Source organism: Narcine bancroftii, chromosome 2, assembly GCF_036971445.1.
Source record: "Narcine bancroftii isolate sNarBan1 chromosome 2, sNarBan1.hap1, whole genome shotgun sequence".
Taxonomy (NCBI): Eukaryota; Metazoa; Chordata; class Chondrichthyes; order Torpediniformes; family Narcinidae; genus Narcine; species Narcine bancroftii.
In genome coordinates this window covers 242,180,792-242,205,619 of record NC_091470.1, presented here as the reverse complement: position 1 = coordinate 242,205,619, position 24,828 = coordinate 242,180,792, and the positions used below count along the sequence as shown (strand labels likewise).

At 40.3% G+C, this 24,828-nt stretch overlaps 1 protein-coding gene across 1 annotated transcript in view; it reads right to left on the bottom strand.

Annotated features, from left to right (window-relative positions):
* Window positions 1–22,733: 22,733 nt before the first annotated feature.
* LOC138755171 (activin receptor type-1-like) overlaps window positions 22,734–24,828 on the bottom strand; it is a 57,600-nt gene continuing 55,505 nt past the window's right edge. The window contains exon 11 of the mRNA XM_069920617.1: window positions 22,734–23,771. Coding sequence (XP_069776718.1) covers window positions 23,763–23,771 — 9 coding nt within the window. The 3' untranslated portion in view covers window positions 22,734–23,762. The remainder of the gene's footprint in view (window positions 23,772–24,828) is intronic.

Here is a 24,828-nt window from a genome sequence, read left to right as displayed (position 1 = left end):
TATTTATTCAAAGTACTACAAAATTTCAGCTTACCAGAGAAATAGATTATTTGGATTAAAGCATTATATAAGGGGCCATTGGCGAAAGTGACAGCAAATGGATATATATCAAAACAATTTAACTAAAGCAGATCAACAAGGCAGGGATGCCCACTATTTCCCTTATTGTTCGTGTTAGTCATAGAACCACTAGCAGAACTGATAAGAACAGAAAATAAAATAAAAGGGATAAAAATAAAAGACAAGGAATATAAAATCAGTCTATTTGCAGATGACATTATAGTATACTTAGCAGAACCAGAAATAGCAATAAAAGAATTACATAGGAAATTGAAGGAATATGGAGAAGTGTCGGGGTACAAGATTAACGCAAATAAAAGTGAAGCAATGCCAATGAATAATGCGAATTTCTCAAAATTTAAGAAAGAATCACCATTCAGATGGCAAACGCAAGCAATGCAATACCTAGGTATACAAATAAATAAAAACCTCGACCATCTATATAAACTCAATTATTATCCACTAATGAAAAAAATTACAAGACAACTTAGAGCATTGGAAAGACTTACCACTAACACTGATAGGAAGAATAAACTGTATTAAAATGAACATTTTCCCAAGGATACAATACCTATTTCAGACATTACCAATACGCTTAACACAGAAATTCTTCAAGGAGTTAAAGAAAATAATAAGGAAATTTTTATGGAAAGGGGGGAAACCGAGGATAGCACTAGATAAATTAACAGAATGGTATAAACAAGGAGGCTTACAACTACCAAACTTTAAAAATTATTATAGAGCCGTACAATTAAGATACCTATCAGATTTTTACCAAACAAGGGAAAAGCCAGATTGGACTAGATTAGAATTAGATAAAATAGGGGAGAAGATACCTGAACATATATTATATAAATGGGATGAAAAATTGGTACAACGTAGGAATTCTCCAGTATTGCATCATCTGCTCAACATTTGGAAGAAGATTCATGTAGAAAGGAATAAAACAAATTACCAACTACCAAAACTAATACTGACGCAAAATCAGCTAATCCCGTTTACAATAGATAACCTTTCCTTTAGAGAATGGGAGAAAAAAGGGATCAAAAGAATAGAAAATTGTTTTTCGGGAAATAAATTATTATCCTTTGAACAAATGAAGGATAAATATAATATAACTCAAGATACAGTGTTGGCATACTACCAACTGAAATCCTACTTGAAGGACAAATTGGGAGGCAGTCTAAGGTTACCAGAGGGAAGTAATTTTGAATATGTGATTACAGACACAATGATAATCAAAAAATTTGTAACAAACATGTATATTAAACTACAAGAAAAGGAGAATGAGGAAACAAATGGTAAAACTAAACAAAAATGGGAACAAGATTTAAACATAAGATAAAGAATGAAACATGGGAGAAATTATGCTCAGGAACTATGAGAAATTCAATAAACACGAGGTTACGTATGATACAATATAACTGGATGCACAGGCTATACATTACACTTCAAAAGTTAACTAAATGGGACCCAACAGTATCTGACAGATGTTTTCGCTGTAAAAAGGAAATGGGAACAACAATTCATGCAATTTGGACATGTGAGAAAGTGAAAAGATTTTGGGAAGATCTAAACCAGATATTAAATAAAATCACAAAAAGCAATATACCAAAAAACCCAGAGATCTTCCTCCTAAGTAACATAAAAAACAAAGAATTTGGACTCGATTTGGATGGAGCACAAAAAAGATTTGTTATGATAGCCCTAGCTGTAGCAAAAAAATGTATTATATCAACCTGGAAATTAGAAGATAACTTGAGAATACAACAATGGTATGTAGAAATGAATAAATGTATTCCATTAGAAAAAATAACATATAATTTAAGAAATAACATTACAATATTTGAACAAATATGGGAGCCATACATGAAACACAATAGAGAAAACCTACCGTGGACATCTACCACCTAAAATGACAGAAGGAGAAGAGAATGAAAAGAACTGACTCAGTGGAATTTCTTGTTTATTTTTATTGTTTAACGGGTTTAATGTATCTTATATTCTGAACTTTAAATAAATGGGAGGGGAGGTGAGGGAGGGAGGGAGGGGAGGAGGGAAGGGGGGAGAAAAAGACACTATATATTTAAGAAGGAAAATGTATGTATCTTGATCAATATGGTTTATAGTGTGAAAAATAAAAAATTTAAAAAGAGAATTGAAATGAGTGTGTAGCTCATCGTGCTATAAATGTTAAGCAAGAATCTTGACAAATAGTGAGCTTATCTATTCTATACACTTCTATAAGGTTCCTCTTTAGCCTCCCAAGTTCCAAGGAAACTAGTCCCAACCTATCCAGCCACACCTTATAATTTAAGCCTACCAGTCCCAGCAACAATCTCGTGTATATTTTCTGAACCCTTTCCAGTTTATGATATCTGTTTTACAGTTGGGTGGTCTGAACTGTACCCAATACTCCAAGTGCCGTCTCACCATGCACAATTGTTGTCTCTGCTTCTGTACTCAGTGCCCTCCCTGACTGATGAAGACAAGCACGCCAAACACCTTTACCACCCTGTTCATTTGTTTTGTCACGTTCATGGAACTAAGCAGCTGTACTCCAAGTCTCTTTGTTCTACAACCCTCTCCAGGACCCCAACATTAGCCTAAGTTCTGCGATATCTCACACTTAGAACCATAGAACATTACAGCATGGAAAACAGGCCATTTGGCCCTTCTAGTCTGTACTAAACTATTATTCTGCCTAGTCCCACTGACCTGCACCCATTTAATAGCCCTCCAAACCCCTTGCATACATGTACATGTCCAAATTTTTCTTCATGTAAAAATTGAGCCCACATTCACCACTTCAGTAAGTAGCTCATTCCACACTCCCACTATTCCCTATCTGTAGAAGATTCCCCCTTAATCTTTTGCCTGAGCTGTTCCCCTTTCACCCTTAACCCATGCTCTCTGGTTTGTATCTCACCTCTCATCAGTGTAAAAAGCCTTCTTGCACTTATTCTGTCTATACCCCTCATAATTTTAAATACCTCTATGAAATCTCCCCTCATTCTTCTACACTGCAGGGAATAAAGTCCTAACCTGTTTAATCTTTCCCTATAACTCTGTTCCTGAAGTCTGGGTAACATCCAGTAAATCTTCTCTGCACACTTTCAATCTTATTGATATCTTTCCTGTAGATAGGTGTCCAAAACTTCACACCATACTCCAAATTTGGCCTGATCAATGTCTTATACAACTTTGCTATAATATCCTAACTCTTGTACTCAATTCTTTGATTTATGGCCAATAGGCCAATAGGCTAAAAGGTCTCTTTACGACCCAATCCACCTGTGATGTCACTTTCAGGGAATTATGTATCTGTATTTCCAGATCCTTCTGTTCTACCACAATCCTTAGTGCCAAAACATTTACCGTGTCTGTCCTTTCTTGTTTTGTCTTTCCAAAATGCGACACCTCACACTTGCCTGCATTTAATTACATCAGCCATTTTTCATCCCATTTTTCCAGTTGGTCCTGATCCCTCTGCAAGCTTTGAAAGCCTTCTTCGTTGTCCACAACAATTTTAGTGTCATTGGCAAACTTGTCTGAGTTAAATTCCATCTGCCATTTCTTAGTTAACTTTCCAAGTTCATCTATAATCTGTTGCAGGGGACATCACGAGATGCCGTGAGGAACACCACACAACCTACTGACTCCCAAGGGATTTACTGAAAAAAGTGCATATTAAGCAAAGTTAAATTTACAAAAACTATTTTAAAGTGTTTAACAGAAGAAAAAAAGATGTCATCAAAAAAGAAAAAGCTGCAAAAGCTACACTAAAAGAAAAATCAGAAGAGAAGAAGGAAAGAGAACTCGGGCCTACTTCGTCCTTGAAGCAGGCCACTGAAGTTGGTTCTGGATCTACTGGTGAGGGCCCTATTGAAGGACCATCCTCCGGAGCTTTCTTTGCGGTGCCCGCAAAGATGGCAGCACTGGAAAAGTTAAGATTGCACCGCGCTTCCATGAGAAGACAGCCATGTGCGCAGCAGAGGAAAAAAAATTTGGAAAACAACTCAAGTCTTTTAAAGAGCTACTCAGCCATCTCCACTTCTGAACAGGAGGGGATACATCTTCCATGGAAGCAGACTATGGAAGCAAAGAAGAAACAAGTTCAGAAGAAGGATCTAAAGGCAAGAACAAAGACTTAATAAGAAAATGGATAAAATTGAAGTTAAAATAGATAGACTTTCTGATGCTTTGGAGAGTCATTTTAAACTTTAAACTGTAGAACTGAAGCAAGTCAGAACAGATATGACTAAATTGATAAATAATGTTTCACAAAGAGTTGATAAAGTGAAGAGAAAATTCAAGTTAAACATCAATCCAGTCATGTTATGGTTCATCTGTTCAGTTACCTTGGGAAATGTTTATTCAGTTACACTATAGAATGTATCTCTTTGGCTTGGCTTCGCGGACGAAGATTTATGGAGGGGGTAAAAAGTCCACGTCAGCTGCAGGCTCGTTTGTGGCTGACAAGTCCGATGCGGGACAGGCAGACACGGTTGCAGCGGTTGCAGGGGAAAATTGGTTGGTTGGGGTTGGGTGTTGGGTTTTTCCTCCTTTGCCTTTTGTCAGTGAGGTGGGCTCTGCGGTCTTCTTCAAAGGAGGTTGCTGCCCGCCAAACTGTGAGGCGCCAAGATGCACGGTTTGAGGCGTTATCAGCCCACTGGCGGTGGTCAATGTGGCAGGCACCAAGAGATTTCTTTAGGCAGTCCTTGTACCTTTTCTTTGGTGCACCTCTGTCACGGTGGCCAGTGGAGAGCTCGCCATATAACACGATCTTAGGAAGGCGATGGTCCTCCATTCTGGAGACGTGACCCATCCAGCGCAGCTGGATCTTCAGCAGCGTGGACTCGATGCTGTCGACCTCTGCCATCTCGAGTACTTCGACGTTAGGGATGAAAGCGCTCCAATGGATGTTGAGGATGGAGCGGAGACAACGCTGGTGGAAGCGTTCTAGGAGCCGTAGGTGGTGCCGGTAGAGGACCCATGATTCGGAGCCGAACAGGAGAGTGGGTATGACAACGGCTCTGTATACACTTATCTTTGTGAGGTTTTTCAGTTGGTTGTTTTTCCAGACTCTTTTGTGTAGTCTTCCAAAGGCGCTATTTGCCTTGGCGAGTCTGTTGTCTATCTCATTGTCGATCCTTGCATCTGATGAAATGGTGCAGCCGAGATAGGTAAACTGGTTGACCGTTTTGAGTTTTGTGTGCCCGATGGAGATGTGGGGGGGCTGGTAGTCATGGTGGGGATGTATCTACAGGTACATTATATATACATTCTGTAACTGATATATCCAGTAATGCTATGTTATACATGCATTCTCAATCTAGCTAATACATTCAGTTACATGTAGAATTATTGCTATTTTTGCTGTGCGCATATGTATCTATTTATAGTTCTGTACATATAGTGTCATTTATAAATTTTTGCATTATATTTCTAGTTATGCAGTGGTAGGCCTGTGTTCCATTTGTTTACTATCTATTTATATCCATGCTTGGACTAAATAATTTTATTGATACTGACGGAGATATCTGAATTCAATGAAGAAAGAACACCAGTTGATATTCTGAGTGTTACTGTTAATACTGATGTATTATGACGTACTGATCTGCACTTATCAATGACTCCAAAGTCTGAGTGAGGAATGATAGGCTTTAATATACATTAGATTTCAGCTGGCCCGACTCCATGTGCTCGAATGAATGGAAACGGGTAGGGAGGTTGACCTTTATGGCCAGGCCACAGTGGGAGGGGTTACAGGGGATTGAGTCATCAGTGGGCAGGCCAGCCACTTATACACAGGACAGAACAGAACAGTATATACATATCCCCACACGTCCATATCCAACTCCTTCTAGGAGCTTCATCAGCTTGTAGAGTAGAAGAATTTTCAGTTTTATTATGTTTGATATATTGCTTTGGTAGATGTGACCAGTTATTCCCTGGAAAGTAAACCCAGTCTTACAAGGGCAAAAGTCCATTTCTGGAGAGTTTAAAAGTGCAGGGAGGAGTGGTCACTTGAGTATCAAAGGAGAAGTGGGGGAGAGGAGTCAGGAACAGGCTCCAAGGGCACAGAGAAAGGAAACAAGAATTCAAAAGGATGATGGAACAAGAGGAGCCATGAGTTTGAAGAGCAGGAAGAAGTGAGAACCAAAATGCATCAGCAGTGTGGAAGAGAGATCCAGGAGTATAAAGGGAGCAGAGAGGGAGAGCTTTAAAGGAATAATGACTGAAATAAAGAGGCAGCCAATAAGAGGATTACTAAAGGATGAGGTTGCAGAAGATATCAGAGAGTTGCTTTCACAGCCCCAGAAAGTTAGGTTAATGTTACAGCTTCATTTTACTGCATTTATTTGACAGCATTTTAACCAAGAGGTAAGAACCTTAATTTGTTATCTATTTATCAAATTAAGGACTTTAAGTGGAAAAACTGTTTAGGGAAACTGGAAATATTTGAATGAAACTTATTTGATATAATCATTTATACACAGGCAAGTATATCCATTTATAATGCACAAAGTATAAATGTTACATTGTGGAAAATACTCTCATTTGAATTGTGGATAATATTTAACTACACCTGTTCAGTATATCAAATAAATATTGTGCTTATTTCATTTATTTACTCTTGGGAACATTTATCTCTGCACTGTGAAAGGAAAATCCATTTGGAGCAGATTTTTCAAATAATTTTCTTGTCAATTTAAGTGGAAGAAAGAAACATTAATATTTTATATGTATTGATTTGATTCAATGACATACTTATTGATCTATTGTGAAATAAGATATCTATTAATATTACTGTACATTTGTTAGTTTATTCTAATAGCCTGAAGTACGCCTGAGATCGTCTGGTCTTGGAAGCTAAGCAGGCTCAGGCCTGGTCAGTACTTGGAGGGGAGACTGCCTTAGGAACACTAGGTGCTGTAGGTTTCTGTGAGGGGCATTGGACAAAGTTAAAGAATGTATGTTACTTTCTTAATGTGGTATTACTTGACAATAATGGAAACTAATAATGGAAACTTTCCCTTTCTTTATTCTGTGTTACAACCAAGTAAATTGTGGCTGGTCATTCCACTGTGCTATTGATATCCAATTATATACTGATAGGCAATCCAGTAAATAGACATATTGGTGTGTGGATGTTGTTTTAACAAGTTCACATTAAGTTTATTATCATCTGATTGTCTAATTACAACCTGACCAAACAGTTTCCTCCAGTCCTTGGTGCAAAAACATGCAAACATACAGGCATAAAACATGTACAGACAAACAATACATATGCAGTACATAGAAACATAAATAAAAATAAATAACAGTATTTATTTTAAAATAAATAGTAGAGTCTTGGAGGGTTTGCAGAGCAGTTCATCAATCATTCAGCATTTTCAATGCCAGAGGGAAGAAGCTGTTCCTCATTTTGGTGATTCTGACTCTGATATTTTCTGTATCTCCTTCCCGATGGGAGTAACTGGAAGATGCTGTGTGGAGCATGATAGGGTTCCTCAAAGATTTTGTGAGCCATCTTTAGACAACAATCCCATTGGATCACGTTGATGGTAGGGGAGGGGGGTGGAAGGAGACCCCAGTTTTCCTCTCTGCCGCTCTTATGGTCCTGTGGATTGACCTCCGATCCAATACTCTACAGCAACTGTACAGGTACCACACTGTGATGCAGCCAGCAGCAAGCTCTCAATAGAGCCACTGTGGAAAGTTGACAGGATAGCGGTCAATTATAGAGAGGGGTGTTAAGTCCCAGTTTGGGTAGCTTCTCCACTCGTGTCTGGGGAATGATCATATTAAACACAGAGCTGAAGTCAATGAACAGCAACCTGGTGTATGAGGTCACATTCTCCAGGTGGGTCAGGAAGGAGTAGAAGGACAAGACTATAGCATCATTAGTGGAATGGTTTCATCTGTAGCCAAAATGAAATGGGTCCAGTGTCTCTGGGAGGTGTGCTTTGATGTGTTCCATAAATGTTGGAGGTCAGTGCAAAAGGGCAGTAGTCATTGAGACTGTTTCTGTCGCCTTCTTTGGTACTGAGATGATGCTGGCTGTCTTGAAACCCACAGGGACGATGGACTGTTGCAGTGACATATTAAAGATGTTCGTAAGGAACTCCGCCAGTACCTGACTAGGTATGATGTCTGGTCCCGTCGCCTTGTGGGGGTTCACCTTGGATAAGGTTCTCCTCACCTTGACTGCAGTTATGCAGGGGGCCCTTTCATCAGGGGAACACAGAGCTTTCTTCGATGTCAGCCTGTTGTTATCGAACCATGCATAGAACATGTTCAGTCTGTCCTGAAGGAAGGCTGAGATGGTGAGATACATATCAGGTACAACCTATAGGTAACATTTGAGGCATCCTCTGATGGCCTGTAGCATTCTGGAATGTATAACCATGTTGTAGCTGAACAAGATGTTGTTTAGACCACATCTGGAATACCAAATGCACTTCTGGACACCAGCAATACATTCACAGATCTGCAATATTTGTTGAATACAGTATTACCTTTATTTTATTGTCTGATTGAAGGAAGTGATGTGCACTTAGATGTGGATATTATACATTGCTATCTTTATATTAAATTGGTAATTTAAAATAGGGAACTATTCATTACAACAAAAAACAGGCCTTATATATCCATTCAGGTTCTTATACTTATCTTGTTTTGTCATAAAATAATTATATCCATTATGTTGCTGCGCACATTTGATCGATAATGTGGTGGACATTTCCATTTAACCTGTGATTGGTAGAACCAATAACAACTGATTATTTTCTATTATACTTTTGAAGATTTTGTTAGACTCTGCTCAGCCTTTAACGTAATTCTTTTGTCAATGTCCATATATTATCACTTTGTGAGCAGATCATTAAATTAGAGTAGACTGGCTGATTTAACCTGTGGTACATATTTGGTCAGAGCTTTAGGCCTCCGTTGTTACGTGAAAGATGTATTTATGATATTCTATGATATATTTATACTCTCCAACCCTGTTTTTGGTATATTCACTAATACTTTTGTATGCCCAGTTACATTCTGGAATAAGACTTGCTCACATTTAAAAAGCACAGGAAGGTGGGGGGAAAAGGGGGAGTGGGGTTTGGCTGAGAATGTAAGAGTGAGAGGACCCAGTGTTTTAGAAATAAGCATCAGAAAATGGCTCATGAATCAACAAGGTTACAAACAAATTCAAACAATGGAAACCCAGATCAGCAAGTCAATAAATTTTGAAGTGTATTAGTTTTACACTTGTCTCTCTTCTTTAAGGTTAGACGTGGAAGCTACGGCTGTCCCTTGTTTTATTCAAGTAATTACTTAGAAGTGGAAATAAAGTAAATACAAGCAGTTACACAGGGTTGAATCTATCCATTGGTATAGCAATAGCTATACCAAGTTACTCTATGATATGCAGCAACAATTAAACTGGTGATATTATCCAATTTCTTCAGGTGGAAGATGAGATGCAAGGAAGCATTTACATTGGCCTTCCGTGGAAAGTACAACCTGACGAAACAGCATCCTCCGGTCCTCAGTGCAAAACACACTGACATACAACCAGTCATAACACACATACCAACAAACAATACAGGACAAGTATTCATATGTACAAATAAGTTTTTAAAATATTATCTCATGAATATGGGAGCCTCGGATGGTTAGTGCTCACTCACCTTCATGTGGCCCTCATCCATGAGAATGAGTTGCAATAATAGCTATTTTACCTCATCTCCTCCCACCCACTCAGGGACCCAAATGAAATTTACTTGCCCTTCTTCCAACCCAAGTGGGGTGCTTACAATGTGATGATCTATTCTACATTGAAGAGACCAATTGGAGACCGGGAGACCACTCTGCAGAACACTTCCATACCATCTACAAGGTTGATCCTGACTTCTCATTCCCTTATCACTTTAGTTCTCTATCCCATGAGATCATAAGATGTAGGACCAGACATGCCATTCAGCCCATTTAATCTGCTATGCCATTTGAATCATGGCTGATATATTTTTCCTCTCGACTCCATTGTCCTGCCTTTTCCCCATAATCCTTGATACCCTCACTAATCAAGAACCTAACAACCTCCACCCAATGACTTGGCCTCCACAGCCACCTGTGTTAAATAATTTCACAGATTTGTCACCCTCTGGCTGAAGAAACTTCTCCTCATCTTTATTCTAAAGGGAAGTCCTTTTATTCCATTCTCTCTCTGACCATCCAGTCTTGGCTTTCTGGAATCTTCAATCAAAACCCAATGTAAGGTCAAGGAACAGCACTGTATTTTCTACCTGAGCACATTACAACCATTGGGAGCAACAATTTCAAAAAAAAAGCTTTTCCTATCTGTTTCAGATGTTGAATAGATCCTCTGTTTGACTCCTCACAGTTCCAACGTGTTCTTATGTTCTTTTTCTCATTCTCTAACTGTCCTCATTCACCTATTATCTAGATGTTTCCAAAAGTACGCAAGGTACAAAAACACCAAAATTTTTACTTACTGCAGCTACACAGATATACAAGATATACCAACTTTAATAGTACACCAACCTCAAGATGTACCAACCTCAATAATTTGAGCTGCACAGATGGCATAGCGGTTAGCGCAATGGCTTTACACTGCCAGCAATTGAGACTTGGGTTTGCATCCTGTGCTGTCTGCAAGGAGTTCTCCCTGTGTCTGCATGGGTTTTTCCCAGAGGCTCCAGTTTTCTAGTTCAAAACGTACTATAGGTTAATTGGGTATAATTTGGCAGCACGGTCTCGAGGGCCAAAATGGCCTGTTAGCGTGCTGTATGTCTAAATTTAAATTTTTAAAAGTTTAAAAATTAAATTTAAATTTAAAAAGTATAAATAGAGTACCACAATGTGCCAATACAGAAAAAAAGATATTAAATATTCACAATGACAGTTAGTGGACAAAAGAGATGGATTAATAGGAAATTTTTGGTGCCCCCAGAGTAGCTTACAGTTAGGGCATTGCATGGAAGTTCAAGAGCCTGACAGCTGTTGGAAAAACTGTTCTTGAACCTCGATGTGCTAAATATCAGGCTGACGAGAGCAGTGAGAGGAGGTTGAGGCCAGGGTGATGGGGATCCTTTATGAAGTTGGCTGCCTTCATGAGGCACCACCTCAGTTGGACAGGTCAGTGCCCATGATGAACTTGATTAGGCTACAACCTTTTGCATTCCTGTGCATTCAGCTCCAAACCAAGCCGTGATGCAACCAGTGAATCTGTAGAAGTTTGATAGACTATTTAACAATGAGCAAAATCTCCCCAGACTTCTTAGAAAGTAGAGGTATTGATGTGCCTTCTTCATGGTTGATTTGATGTACTGGCCCCAGGAGTGGTCCTCTGATATGGTCTCATAGAATCATAAAACTACTAACTGTTTCTGCTGCAATCCTGCCACTGAAGACGGGTGTGTGGTTCCTCACCTCCCTTTCCTAAAGCCCTCAATTATCTCATTGGCCTTGATGATATTGAGTGTAAGATTGTTGTCCTGGTGGCACACAATGAGATTCACAATCTCCATCCTTTCTCTAACTCATCATTCCCTGTTATTCGGCCAACAGCAGTGATGCCATTGGTGAATTTATGGATTGCACTGGACCCAGATTTGGCCACACAATCGTGAGTGTAGAGGGAATAGAGCAAGGGATTAAACATTCAACCTTCAGCTATGTTGCTGATCAGCATGGAGAAGATGATGTGCCAATCCATACTGATTGGGGTTTGCTGACGAGGAATACAGATACTTAATTCCCTGAAGGTGGCATCATAGATAGACAGGGTTGTAAAGAAAGTTCTTGGCATCTTTGCCTTTATAAATTAAAGTTTTGAGTATGGGAATTGAGATGTTGCGTTGAAGTTATTAAGACATTGGTAAGGCCAAATTTGGAGTATTGTGTGTAATTCTGGTTGCCTAACTACAGGAAGGATATCAATAAGATTGAAAAAGCGCAGAAAAGATTTACTAGGATGTTGCTGGGTCTTCAGAAGTTGCGTTACAGGGAAAGATTAAACAGGTTAGGACTTTATTCGTTGGAGTGAAGAAGAATGAAGGGAGATTTGATAAAGTTTACAAGATTATGAGAGGTAGAGACAGAGTGGATGCGAGTAGAGGTTTTCCACAGATTGGGGGAGATAAATATGAGAGGTCATAGTTTTAAGCTGAAATGGGAAAGATTTATGAGAATATTAGGGGAAAGTTCTTAACTCAGAGAGTGGTGGGAGTGTGGAATGAGCTGCCATCTGATGTGTTAAAAGCAGGCTCAATCAAGTTTTAAGAATAAATTGGATAAATACATGGAAGGGAGAGGTCTGGAGAGTTAAGGAATGGGAGCAGGTGAATGGGACTAGCTGAATGATGGTTGCCACAGACGAGAAGGGCTCAATGGCCTGTTTTCTGTGGTGTAGCATTCTGTGGATCATGATAGAGGGAATTGATCACAGAATAAATAAACATTAACACAGCAAATATTAATAGCTATAATTATTCTACAATAAATCAATACATGCACCACTGAATCAAATGGACATACATACAATATTAATGGTTTTCTTGAACATATAACCAAATATATCAACCAGCAAATGACTTGATACAGCAGCCACAAAATGGATGTGCCTTTCATACCAAAACAAGATAAATGTTCCCATGTGTAATAAATCCAATAACCACAATATTTGTTTGATATACTTAACAGTAGTGTATTTTCATGTGACCCAGGGTTGGACCTTTATTTTTGCTACATTACAGTTACCTGGAGGACGAATGCACACCATGTATTTTGTTTAACATGTTAGCCATTGTCTAATTTCTGTCAACTCTATAGTGTGCTTTCCCCATCACTACACGTACCTGTGCTCAGTGCTGGTTCTGAGACCGCAATCCAATCTCTACAAGAAGTCCAGGTATGACCTGTGGAAGTCTGTATCTCCAGTGGCAATTCCGGAAGAAGCTAGAGAGAGAGAAAGATACACACCAGCTATGGCAGGGAGTGCAGGCCATTACAGTGAGGGCAAACACCATAGAGGGATGTGATGCTTTGATGCTTCATTACCCAATAAACTAAACTCCTTCTATACTCACTTTGAGAAGGAGAACCCAACAGTGCCTATGACATTCCTTGCAAAGGCTGATGACCCTGTCCCTATCACTGAGCCTAATGTCAGAATATCATTCAAGAGGAGAACCCTCACAAGGCATCAGGCCCTGATGGCGAATCTGGCAGGGGACTGAAAATCTGCACCGAACAACCAGCTGAAGTGTTTACAGACATTTTCAATCTCACATTGCTGCAGTCAAAGGTTCCCACCTGCTTTAAAAGGGCATCAAATCCCGGTGCCCAAGAAGAGCTGTGTGAGCTGCCTCATTGCCTATTCCCCATAACACTAATATCTGCTGTGACTAAATGCTTTGAGAGGTTGGTCAATGCCAGAATTAATACGAACCTAAGTAAAAGACTTGGCCCACTGCAATTCACCTATCGTCACAATCGCTTCACAGAAGACTCAATATCACCACCTCTCCACTCAGCTCTGGATCACCTCGAAAACAGCAACTCATACATACAGATGTTCTGCATCAAGTCCAGCTCAGCCTTCCACACCATTATTCCCTCAGTGCTGGTCAAAAAGCTCCAAACCTTGGACCCCTGCACCCACCTCTGCAATTAGGTCCTTGATTTCCTCATTGGAAGACCACAGTCGATATAAATTGGAAATAATGACTACTCCTCACTGACTATCAATACTGGTGCACCCCAAGTATGCGTGCTTAGCCCAGCACTCTACTCACTGTACATCTATGACTGTGTGGTCAGGCACAATTCCAACGCCATCTACAAATTTGCCAATGACACCATGGTTGTCAGTAGAATCACAAATGAGAATGTGGAAGCGGACAGGAGGGAGATAGATCAGCTCATTCAGTGGTGTCACACCAATAATCTTGCACTCAATTTTAGCAAAACCAAGGAGATGATTGTGGACTTCAGGAGTGCAGTGATACACCATTAAATACTGTTACTTGGTTATTGGCACTGTGTATGTGTTTGGTTCATATGTATGGCTAGCCCTCCCTCCCTCAGTGATTCCATCCTGGAATCCCCTAATAAAGGTCATTAAGCAAAGTCCCTCCCTCAGTATGAGTCCTGGGATCGGGCCATAACAAGAATATGGTCCAAGTCTTATGGTATTAAAAGCCTGCCATCCTGCAAATCCAGCCTTTTGGTATTATTGATAGTGTATCAAGGAAGTCAGGAGAACATGATCCAGTCCTCATCGAGGACTCAGTAGTGGAGAGGGTCAAGAACTTCAAATTCCTGGGTGTTCACCAAGGATCTGTCCTGGAGCCTCCATGTTGAAGTAATTATGAAGAAGGCTTACCCGTGGCTATACTTCGTGAGGTGCTTGAGTAGATTTGGTATGTGACCGAAGACTCTCAAACTTCTGGAGAGCATTCTGGCTGGTTGCATCACTGCCTGTTGTGGAGGTGCCAATTGTGACTGTGATAGTACATCTATCACCAATGTACATAGTGTATATAGTTACTGTATCTAGACTGTGCTTACAGTGATTGGCTGAGAGCTAAGCCACACCTATTGTCTGGGCTTTAAAGGGTTGTGTCTCTAGCCAGGTCGGATCATTCCGGACTGGTCGGCCACCTGTGAAGAGCTCCGGTCTTTTGCTAATAAAATCCTTGGTTTGGATCAACAAGTCTTTGGTTCTTTCGACGAGCTCTACAGTGACAGAATATGTTGTGTTTTATATTGTATATAGATATGATTTTAGGAGATAAAGTGTGGCAGGTTTTTTTAGTGCAGATCACATACAAACATTTCAAAACAGATCTCATTTAAAATACTGGAGCTCTGCTCAAGCTAGACAGGCTGGCTCTGAGAGCCTTTGCAAAAACTTTGAAGAGTGCCCAAGGGGCTTCACTAATGTTGTTTTGAAAATCAACAGATGAAAGAACTCAGAGGAGTCGCAGGCTGTTTGAGGGCTTTTTGCTGTTTTAAGAGGGTCATATGGTTTCGCAAGCAGAGAGAGTCAAACAGGCTCTCTCTGGGTAAGTGAGTAACAGAGAGAGAGAGAGAGAGAGAATTCAGTTCTGAAGTGCTCGAGTTCAGCAGCAGCAGTTGGGACTGGAACAGGACAAATGGCAAGCTTGTGGAAAAACCCCATTTGGAAGATGGGTTGTGACTTAGTTCAGCCTGGTCAAAGCCCTTGTGGTTCATACAAGAGGAAAGGACTGGCTGCCTAATGTTTCACTTGAAATAAGAGAAACTAAAAAGAGGAAAGAAAGAGGTTATCATCTGGAAAACCCTGATGGGGCAAGTTTCTTTGGCAAGACACTGAAGTGGCTGATTAAAAGGGATCAGTTTGTGTCCAGGAACAACAAATCTCTCTCTGAAAACTGACAAGAACCTTCCTGAATGGTAACCATTTACCTTTCAAGCACTAAAGCCTGGTAAAATTCATAAATGTTAAATTCTGTGCACAGTATAAGAATTGCCTGCAACCAGTGAAGTTGGAGGAGTGAGAAGTGAGATTAGACTATTAATCAAATAACTTTTCTGAACTTACACACACACATTACATGCACGTGCACTTAGAATTGGAAGAGGATAAGTTAAAGTTTGATCCTGGTTTCATGTTTAAAGATAATTAAAATCAACTTTTGTTTAAGTAACCATTTGTCTTGGTGAATTTCTATTGCTGCTGGGTTTTAGGGCCCTCTGGGCTCATAACACAACACTCAGGACAAAAAAAAAACTCCAGAGGGTTGTTAACTCGGCCTGCGGCATCATGGACATCAGACTTCACTCCATCAAGGACATCTAATAGAAGCAGTGTCTTAAGAAAGCAACCTCTATTCTCAAGGATCCCCACCACCCAGGCCATGCCCTCTTCACTCTGCTAACATCAGGGAAAAGGTACAGGAGCCTGAAGCAGCACAAAGACAGTTTCTTCCCCACTGTAATCAGCTTCCTGAATGATCAATGAACAAAGACACTGCCTGACTTTGACTTTTTGTAAGGTGGATTATATAAATGTTTGCATGGTGATACACCGAATTTCATGACTAGTTAATGACAATAAGTTCTGATTCCGATTCTGAATCCTCAACATGGTGAGGATGGTGGTGGGCTGAGGGAGCATGACACAGGCTCATCTCTATCTATGTAGCATGATGGCGGTGGTAGCGCCTGGACCTGTTCCACCATCAGTCCCGTGGCACTGCTCGGCACTCCTCCCTCCTACTACCAAGATCTTACAGTATGGTGGAGGGATTCAAACTGGGTTTGAGTGGTGGTCTCATCTATGGTGGAGGCTGAAGTGGTGGTGGTTGCAACAACCACAGGAGAGGCAACAGATATTGGGAGAATGAGAGGACCGGGTGTGACAGCAGAGTTCAGCATGGCCAGGGAGATTGTGACACCTACTCAGGTGAATACTGAGACCAGGACAGGTATGGTCTTGCCAGGGCAACAGCAGATGGCCACTGTTTGTGCTGGGTTCCCATTCACCCAGAGACCTGCTGTTATTTTAAAGCGCTGAACCCCAGTTTGACCAATGTCATGTCTAATGTTGTCTCTTTGCTTTTACAAGGTGGTTTCCAGCAGATTTTTAAACGTGGCGTTGGAGCTTGGCGACTTCTTGCAACATCTAGATGGCTCACAATATGAAGCTTTTCACTGTATTTCAGTACACATGGTAATAAACCAAACTAAATGAAACATAGCCACTCTCCAGATGGTCCCTCAATATTCAGATTTAGAAATCCATTTCATATCTATTCCAGGAATTCAACCTCTACATTCTTAAGGACAATTTCACTTACTCAGTCTGCATGAAGATTCAGACCTCCCATGATGACTCTATTATCCATTTACAAACATCTCTAATTTTCTCATTTATTGCCAGCCTGATATCACAACTACTGTTTAGAGGTCGAACAAGAACTCCCGTCAATGCTTTCAGCCCCTGCTGCTTCTTAGCTCCACTAAATTGATCCTAATTATAACTTGTAATCTGCCAAGCTAAAGCCTTTTTAATTACCACTGATATTATCCTTTATTCACTTTGCGACAACCCCTCCCACCTTATCTCTTTTTGCCTGTCCTTCTGAAGTATATACTTTAGAATAAGATAGTTGCCAGCTATATTCAAATATATTGGTGAACACTTATCCATTTAAACTGTGTTAAGTAGATTAATTTTGTGATTGAGGTGCATTGGTATGTATATATTTAACCCTCAGGTTGATACACTAATTTAAAGGTAGGAAGTACAGTACTGATATTTTAACTGTGCCTATCTCTTTATGCAGCTTGTATGTCATATTCAGTGAACAGTACAGCACAATACATGCCCTTTGGCTGATGATGTTGAGCCACTTTGGCCCACAATATATAAAGCCAATCTATCCCTTCCCAACCTCACAGCCCAACATCCTCTAATTTTCTCACATCCATGTGGCTATCTAAGAGTCTTTTACACGTCCCTATTGCTGCAGACTTCATGACCACCCCAGCAAAGCATTTCAGGCACTGCCATCTCTCTGTGTAAAAACACTTACCCTTGACATCCTCCCTAAACTTTCCTCCACTCACTTTAAATAGACGTCCTCTGGTTTTTAAAATTGTTGCCCTGGGAAAAAGATGCTGGCTGTCCACTCCATTCATGCTTCTCATAATCCTGTACACCCCATGTCCATCTTTACTGCTTTAATTTGCTGATTGGAGTGATTTAAGATCAGAAGTCAGATTGATAACTTAGTGTTTATTAAATAAATGAACCAATAACTAAAAGTGCTGAACATTTATCCATTTATGACCTTGTATACATATTGATTTATCCCACTCACGTTGCTCCACATTACGAATGCCTGTAAATATAAGTCCTGTAACATTATTAAATTCAGAAGTCAAGTCCGAAGTGCATTTGTAGTGGATTGTATACAAAAACTGTGCTCTATACTCTATGTCTATTTATACCCATGTTGGGACAATGTGGTTAAACAGTATTGTGGTACATATTTTGATTGAAACAAAAGCCAATATATCCAATTATGCTTTGTTGACTATATCCATGTCTACTCTAGAATTGTTTTTTGTTGTTATACTGTGATTCATATTTATGTTCAACAAGATATATTTATATGTTGAATGATACATTTCGATACACTACGATATCTTTATGTTGTGGTAGAGACGATAATGTCAGTCCTCCCAAAGCACTTGATTCTTCAAAAATGGCTTAGCAGGCAACATAGTTCAGAGTGAAATTAAAATGGGCATGAAATGCTGGCATTGGAAGCAACATCCACCTCCTGTTCATAAATAAAAACAGATAAATCTAGTTATTTATGAATATTATTTACACTTTATTGTCAGTAAAGCTAATTCAGTTGTGAAAGCTATGCCTGTTTATATAGTGTTTTGTTGATCTAGTTATAGTATGGTTGGTATATCTGGCTACACAATGCAAGGTATATCAAGCACTTTGTAAAGATACAAATTAATGAGTACTTTGATATTTATATCTAGTTAGACTATGATAGATGTTATATATTGGTAGGTAGATCTAGTTGTACTGTGGATGGTACATACCAAAATGAACCACCTTTATCCAGTTAGGGTGAAGTAGGAATATCTATTTGCACCACTGTAATGTAGCCTTTGCCAAATTTGCCATTGATTTACAAGACTCGTTTGTGACTACATCAAAACTGATAGACACAGTGATGTACTCAATGCAACAAACTTAAGTCTCTGAGCACAATAGATCAGTTAATTGCCTCCAATACAGAGAAGCACACAAATATTTTAAAAAATTCTTTATCTCTTTTTCTGTCTGGTAGCATATTGCTGTGATTTAATTGATTCTATTGTTGTTGATGCATCTGTGTGGCTGGAGCAGATTTGAACTCATGTATATGACAATAAACTCTCATAATACTCAAAAGAGAAATATCTAACAATGACTGTAGTCACAGTCTGTTCCCTGAAACCTTTCTCACTGAGTGACTGCAGCACTGGCCTATTCTTGCAGTGCCCAGTCAACTGCTTCTGCTCTCGCCTTGCTTCCACTCTCTTTCTCTCTCTCTCTCTCTCTCCTATGGTTGGGGAGCCTGGGACAAGAAGGCACTGCCTCAGAATACAAAAACATGTGGAGGAATTTATTTACTCAGAGAGTGGTGAATTTGTGGAATTCATTGCCATGGACAGCTATAAGGGAGAAGGTAGATACTGTACATTCTTGATCAGGAAGGGAATCAAGGGATATGGGGAAAGGGCAGGAGAATAGGTTTGAAAAGGATACTAATTAAGCCATGATAGAATGGCAGGGCAGACATGATGGGGAAAATGGCCTAAAATGCTCCTATGCCTTATGCCTCTCTTTCTCTCTCTCTCTCTCACACACACACACACACACACACACACACACACACACACACACACACACACACACACACACACACAGTATTTTATACATTTTTCTTCTATTACCTACTAATTACCAATGCCAAGAACTATTTTAAGATTGTTCTTTACCAAAATAAAGTTTTTGCACTTCATTTTATACTTGCCATGTTTCTTCTTTTGCAGTGGGGCCATTCCCTACCATCTTTGTTTACTTTCTTGCAGATTAAGTAATTCCTTCAATACTATTATTCCATTTGTCTAGAAATCTGTGACAAACATTATTTGCTTCAGCAACTTCACCCTCTGGATGTATCAACTGCTCTGCTCTCTATCCCTGAATCATTCTCTGACCATACAATATTGGCATGTTTCTGGTAGATTTAATGTTCTGCACTGCCTCTCAGTTTCCAAAACACAATTGTCCCATAAATGAAAATAACATTCTGGCTTTCATATTTGTCAAGTTTTAAATTAATGTTGGTTTCTGCAGAAACTTTGAGGTTAACATTATATTTGTCATAATTGGGCCTTCGTGTTTTGTTTCTTGATCTTGCACTTTTTTTTGGAAAATTTTATTTACAAACAATAATAAATCCTACAATCAGAATACAGTCCAATACATAATATTTATTCTCTATAAAGCCTCCCCCCACCTCTCCCAACTCCCCTCTAAATGACCCCAAAAAAAATGAAAAGAAGAAAAAGAGATCTACTAAAACAATAACATTCAGTTATTTGCCACGGATTGGGATTGCATCACCAACGTATGGGAAAGAAAATATTAATAATTTAGTCGCATCTGTTCCATATATGGGCTCCAAGTTTTAATAAAAAAGAAATTAATTATTTTGTAAATTATATGTTATTTTTTCCAAGGCAATACATGATCTCATCTCCACATGCCATCGTTGGATATTCAATTTGGTCTCATTTTTCCATGTAAATGCAAGGCATTTCCTAGCCACTGCTAAAGCGAGTCTAGTTTTAATTCCAAACTCAATGTTTTGATATAACCCAACAAAAATATCTTAGGGTCAAGTGAAATTTTAAATTTGAACATAATCTCCAAAAATTCTTTCATTTTGTTCCAAAAAGGTTTAACCATCTCACATAACCAAACCGAATGTAAAAAGGTACCCACTTCCTTATGACATCCAAAACATAAATTGGAAGAAATCTTGCACTATTTTTAATAGACTAAATACAGTACCAGTCATCTTTGTTATAACAATCTTCAGATTACTGTACCATTGAAGAAACAATATTAAATACTGAGACAGTTCAGGAATATTTTAACTTGTCCCTTTGCAAGTATAATACTATTTGCTTCAGTTATCTCTTCCAGTCTGAATATCCAATTTCACTGTTGCTAGTGTGCCTGGATTTGAGAAACATCATGGAGGAGGTGCTGTCACCAATCCTAACTGATTGCAGCCTGCACGACAGGAAATCATGGATCCAATTGTAGAAGGGGATGCTGAGGCCAAGGTCACAGACCTTGGGATGAGTTTTTTTGGCACTACTGCGACGAAGGTGCCTAGCATAAGTGACCTTGTTATCCAGATGTTTCAGGGTCAGGTAGAGCGTCTCAGAGTTGAGGACAGGGAATGGATCATGTGCACCCCTGAGGGCATGGAGAAGAGGGCAGAAATGACTGAAGATTCAACAATGCTTTCAAAGCATGTTTATTCCCTTTCACCATCAACCAGTTATTGTATTTCATCCACTAAAATAAAATGTATTTTGTAAAAGTATGCTCTCCTTAGATTCACCTGGACTCCTGCAGGTGAGAATTTTTTAACAGATGAGCCTCACCATTCTTGTCACCGTTCTCCTGGTGCTGGCGTCTGTCCTTGGATAATGGCTTGTCCGTGCTGCACTGTGGAATAAGTAACAGGCTACTTACGGTCAACTTCCAGCTGGCGCAGGCTGCAACATAGTGTAATGGATGTGTTGGCAATATTTGAAGTTAACATATCTTAGGTTATGTAGTGGACTTGGTTACAGGGATACACACACCACATTTGACAAACACTATGACACTATGAGAGAACAAGAACAAGAGGAGATTCAATGGGCTGAATGGTCTACTTCCATTCCTTTCTCTTATCTTGTGAATATGTTAGTTTGGAAATGCTGAGTATAGCAGACAAGCCAATAATGAAATTAAAATGGATCACAGTTGATGTCAAGATAATGTGTGCTTTAAGGGAACAGTATTGGATACATCCAGCCCTGTGCTGGCATTGCTACAAACCCCAGATCCATTTCTTTGCAAAAATCAAATATTGGAACAGGAGAGGTTTTGTAAAACAGACTGAAGCTGTGTGATGCCCGGTCACATTGGAAGAGAGGCAGAATAAAGAAGGCTGGAGGACATTTTTTTGGAGCTGAGCACACAGACCTGAAGAAAACTTTTCCTTTGTGAAAGGCAGGGTAAAAAGGAGTTGAGAAGAAAATCCTGTGGCACACACAGGAGTAAAACTGTAATCTCGAGAAAGAGAGGGAGATGCCTTCATAAATCATAGTATAGAGTATAGGAGCTGGGAAGTGACGCTCAGCTGTTTAAGGCATTGGTGAGGCCTGGTTTGGAATACTGTGCTCAGTTCTGGTCTCCAAATTATAGAAAGGATATAGATAAGGTGGAGAGGGTGCAAAGAAGATTTACAAGGACGTTGCCTGACTTACAGCATCTGGATTACAGGGAGAGATTAAGGAGACTGGGACTTTATTCATTGGAACGTAGATGACTGAGAGGGGATTTGATAGATGTATTTAAAATTATGAAAGGAATAGATAGACTAGACATAAACAGACTCTTTCCCCTGAGGGCAGGGGAGGCTGGAACAAGAGCACATGAGTTAAAAGTAAGGGGGCAAAAGTCCTTAGTCAGATGGGGGTGAGTTGGAGGCCACAACTAGTGGTGGAGAATGCCTTTGGTCGGCTCAAGGGGCGATGGGGGTATTTGAACAAGTGGTTGGACATCAGTACGTTGCTCGTGTTGCATGTTGCCATTGCCTGCTGTGTCCTGCATACCTTTTAAGAGATTAACAAGGATAACTATGTGCCTGAGTGAAACATCACTCCAGAGCAGGAGCTCCCTCAGCCAAAGAGAAATCCTTTGCGTGGTTCGACAGCGTGAGTCGCCCATGCTTTCCTTGATGTCACTGTGTCAACTATGTAAGCATTGGACATTGCAGACTGTGAGATAATGTCAAAGTTCAGCTTTATTGGATTACGTAGCAAGACGTGTAGTGCCAAGTTATTATGCAGCAAATTTCAACATAACTCAATAAAAAGTTGTACAGGCACGCAGTCTTAAAAGTAACAATGCAAATGTACAATCATCAAGTGGCCTGGCTGTAGCCATTCACCATGAATTACTGCCACGTGCATTTAACATCTGATGTAAACATATGCTGATTTAATACCTTAAATTCAGTACTTGTGCCTCGATAATGTTACAAATCTAATAAAAACATTGTACCTGACACCAGTGCATATCAGTCATTTAACGAGACCAGCATGTGAACCATTTCCTGGCAGTCATGCTCCATGCAGAACATCGGTAAAAAGTAGTAACACAAGTCAAACATAACACAAAACACAGCGTTCATCTGTCAACTGTCCCACTGCAGCAATGGGACATGGCAGAAGAACACATTTGTTTTGCCCACACCCTTGCATGTCTATGTCCCCACATAAATATATTACGTGGTAGTAATGTGCAACACTGTGCGTCAAGCATTTTGAAATGCAAAAATCTAATTTACTGACCACAATGGCACTGCTGAGCGGATGGGGACATAAACAATCTCCCCTTGGGACTAGTGGGTAACCACACTAGTGAGAATGACCTGCTGTGGGGTGGCCTGCAGGTAATGGGTGAATTGAAGTTGAGACTGCCTCGGGACATGGTGGGGGGGCACTGGGAGGGGGCATGAGAAGAGGACGCAGCAAAGATCTGGACATATATGCACTGGAGGATTTCATTAGGCGCAGCCTTTCACATATGACTGAGGTCTGCTCCTGCTTGACATCCTGCAGGTTGGTCAGGATCCCCTCAACACTGTCCAGGCTGCACCTCATCATACCCTGTTGTTCAGTCTGCAGACACCTGTACTCCTGCAGTCTCATCTCCTGCCGTACATGGTCATGCTTCTCTTCCTTCTGCGCCATCTCCCTCACGAAGCTCCGCATCGCCTTGGTAATGCACTGCTCCTGGGTTGTTCTCGTCCTTTTCCCCCTCAAGAATCCTGCAGTGAAAAGGAACAGAATTTACAGAGAACATGAATTGGGTGCAATTAGCAAGGTGACAAACACATCCGAATGAAATACTTGAAGGACACCAGCATGGAATGCTGCACCTGCATGCTCTGTTCAAGCTTACCATGCTGGGACAGCACAGGGTGTCCATGGGCATTTCTGCCTGCAATGGTCACAGCTCCAAGCTCATCACACTGTCATGTGCCTGGCTGCTGGGGTCCTCCTCCATGGTGGCCTCCAACTCACCCACTTCTGACTGAGGACTTGGCTCGTAGGGGGCCAGGAGTGAATGTCTCAATGGGACCTTCCAGCTGGGTGCATGCCTTGCTGGCATGGGGGCTATCAGCTGTTGGTGGGCTATCCAGGTTTGCAATCAGGAAATAGGAGTTGCAGATGGGCTGATGCCCCAGATATTAAATGCCTACTGAATATAGGGTCAGTCCAAGCCCCCTTTTCCACCATGGCTGTTGCGGTCAGTGACCTGCATAAATCTCTTGCGCAGATTTTTCAGTTTGTTTATTACGTGCGTTTTTGTCTTCCCGTAACCAGCCTCTCTCAGCCTCAGCACAATGAGGTCGTACATATGACCGTTTTTCACAGTGCAAGATAAAAGTTGACTTGCTTCGGGATCTCACATAATGGAGAGCAGCTCTCTCTGACCTCAGCTTCCAACCAAGAGCCAGCCATTACGCTAATCAGCAGAATTAACTTTTTCCTGCACAATCCACACAATGATCTGCACTCAGGTGGAATAGACTGCAGGTTAAAGGCTGGAATAAAGTCCCTTTCCCTAAATGAGCACACAACACAATGCCCACGACAGCTGAAACTATCACCAGGGATGAAGTAAAACATTTGAGCCTTACAATTACTGAGAAACATGTTTTAACCACGTTCTAATATCCCCTTTCACTGACCTGCACTTCTGAGTTGATTTTCTACATTTGAACTTGGTGCCAACATGCAGCCTGGTGATGTACGCACGCAAGCGCTGACATCACTGGAACAACCAGGTCGGCCATTTCATTTTCAAGCCGCCGGTGGACT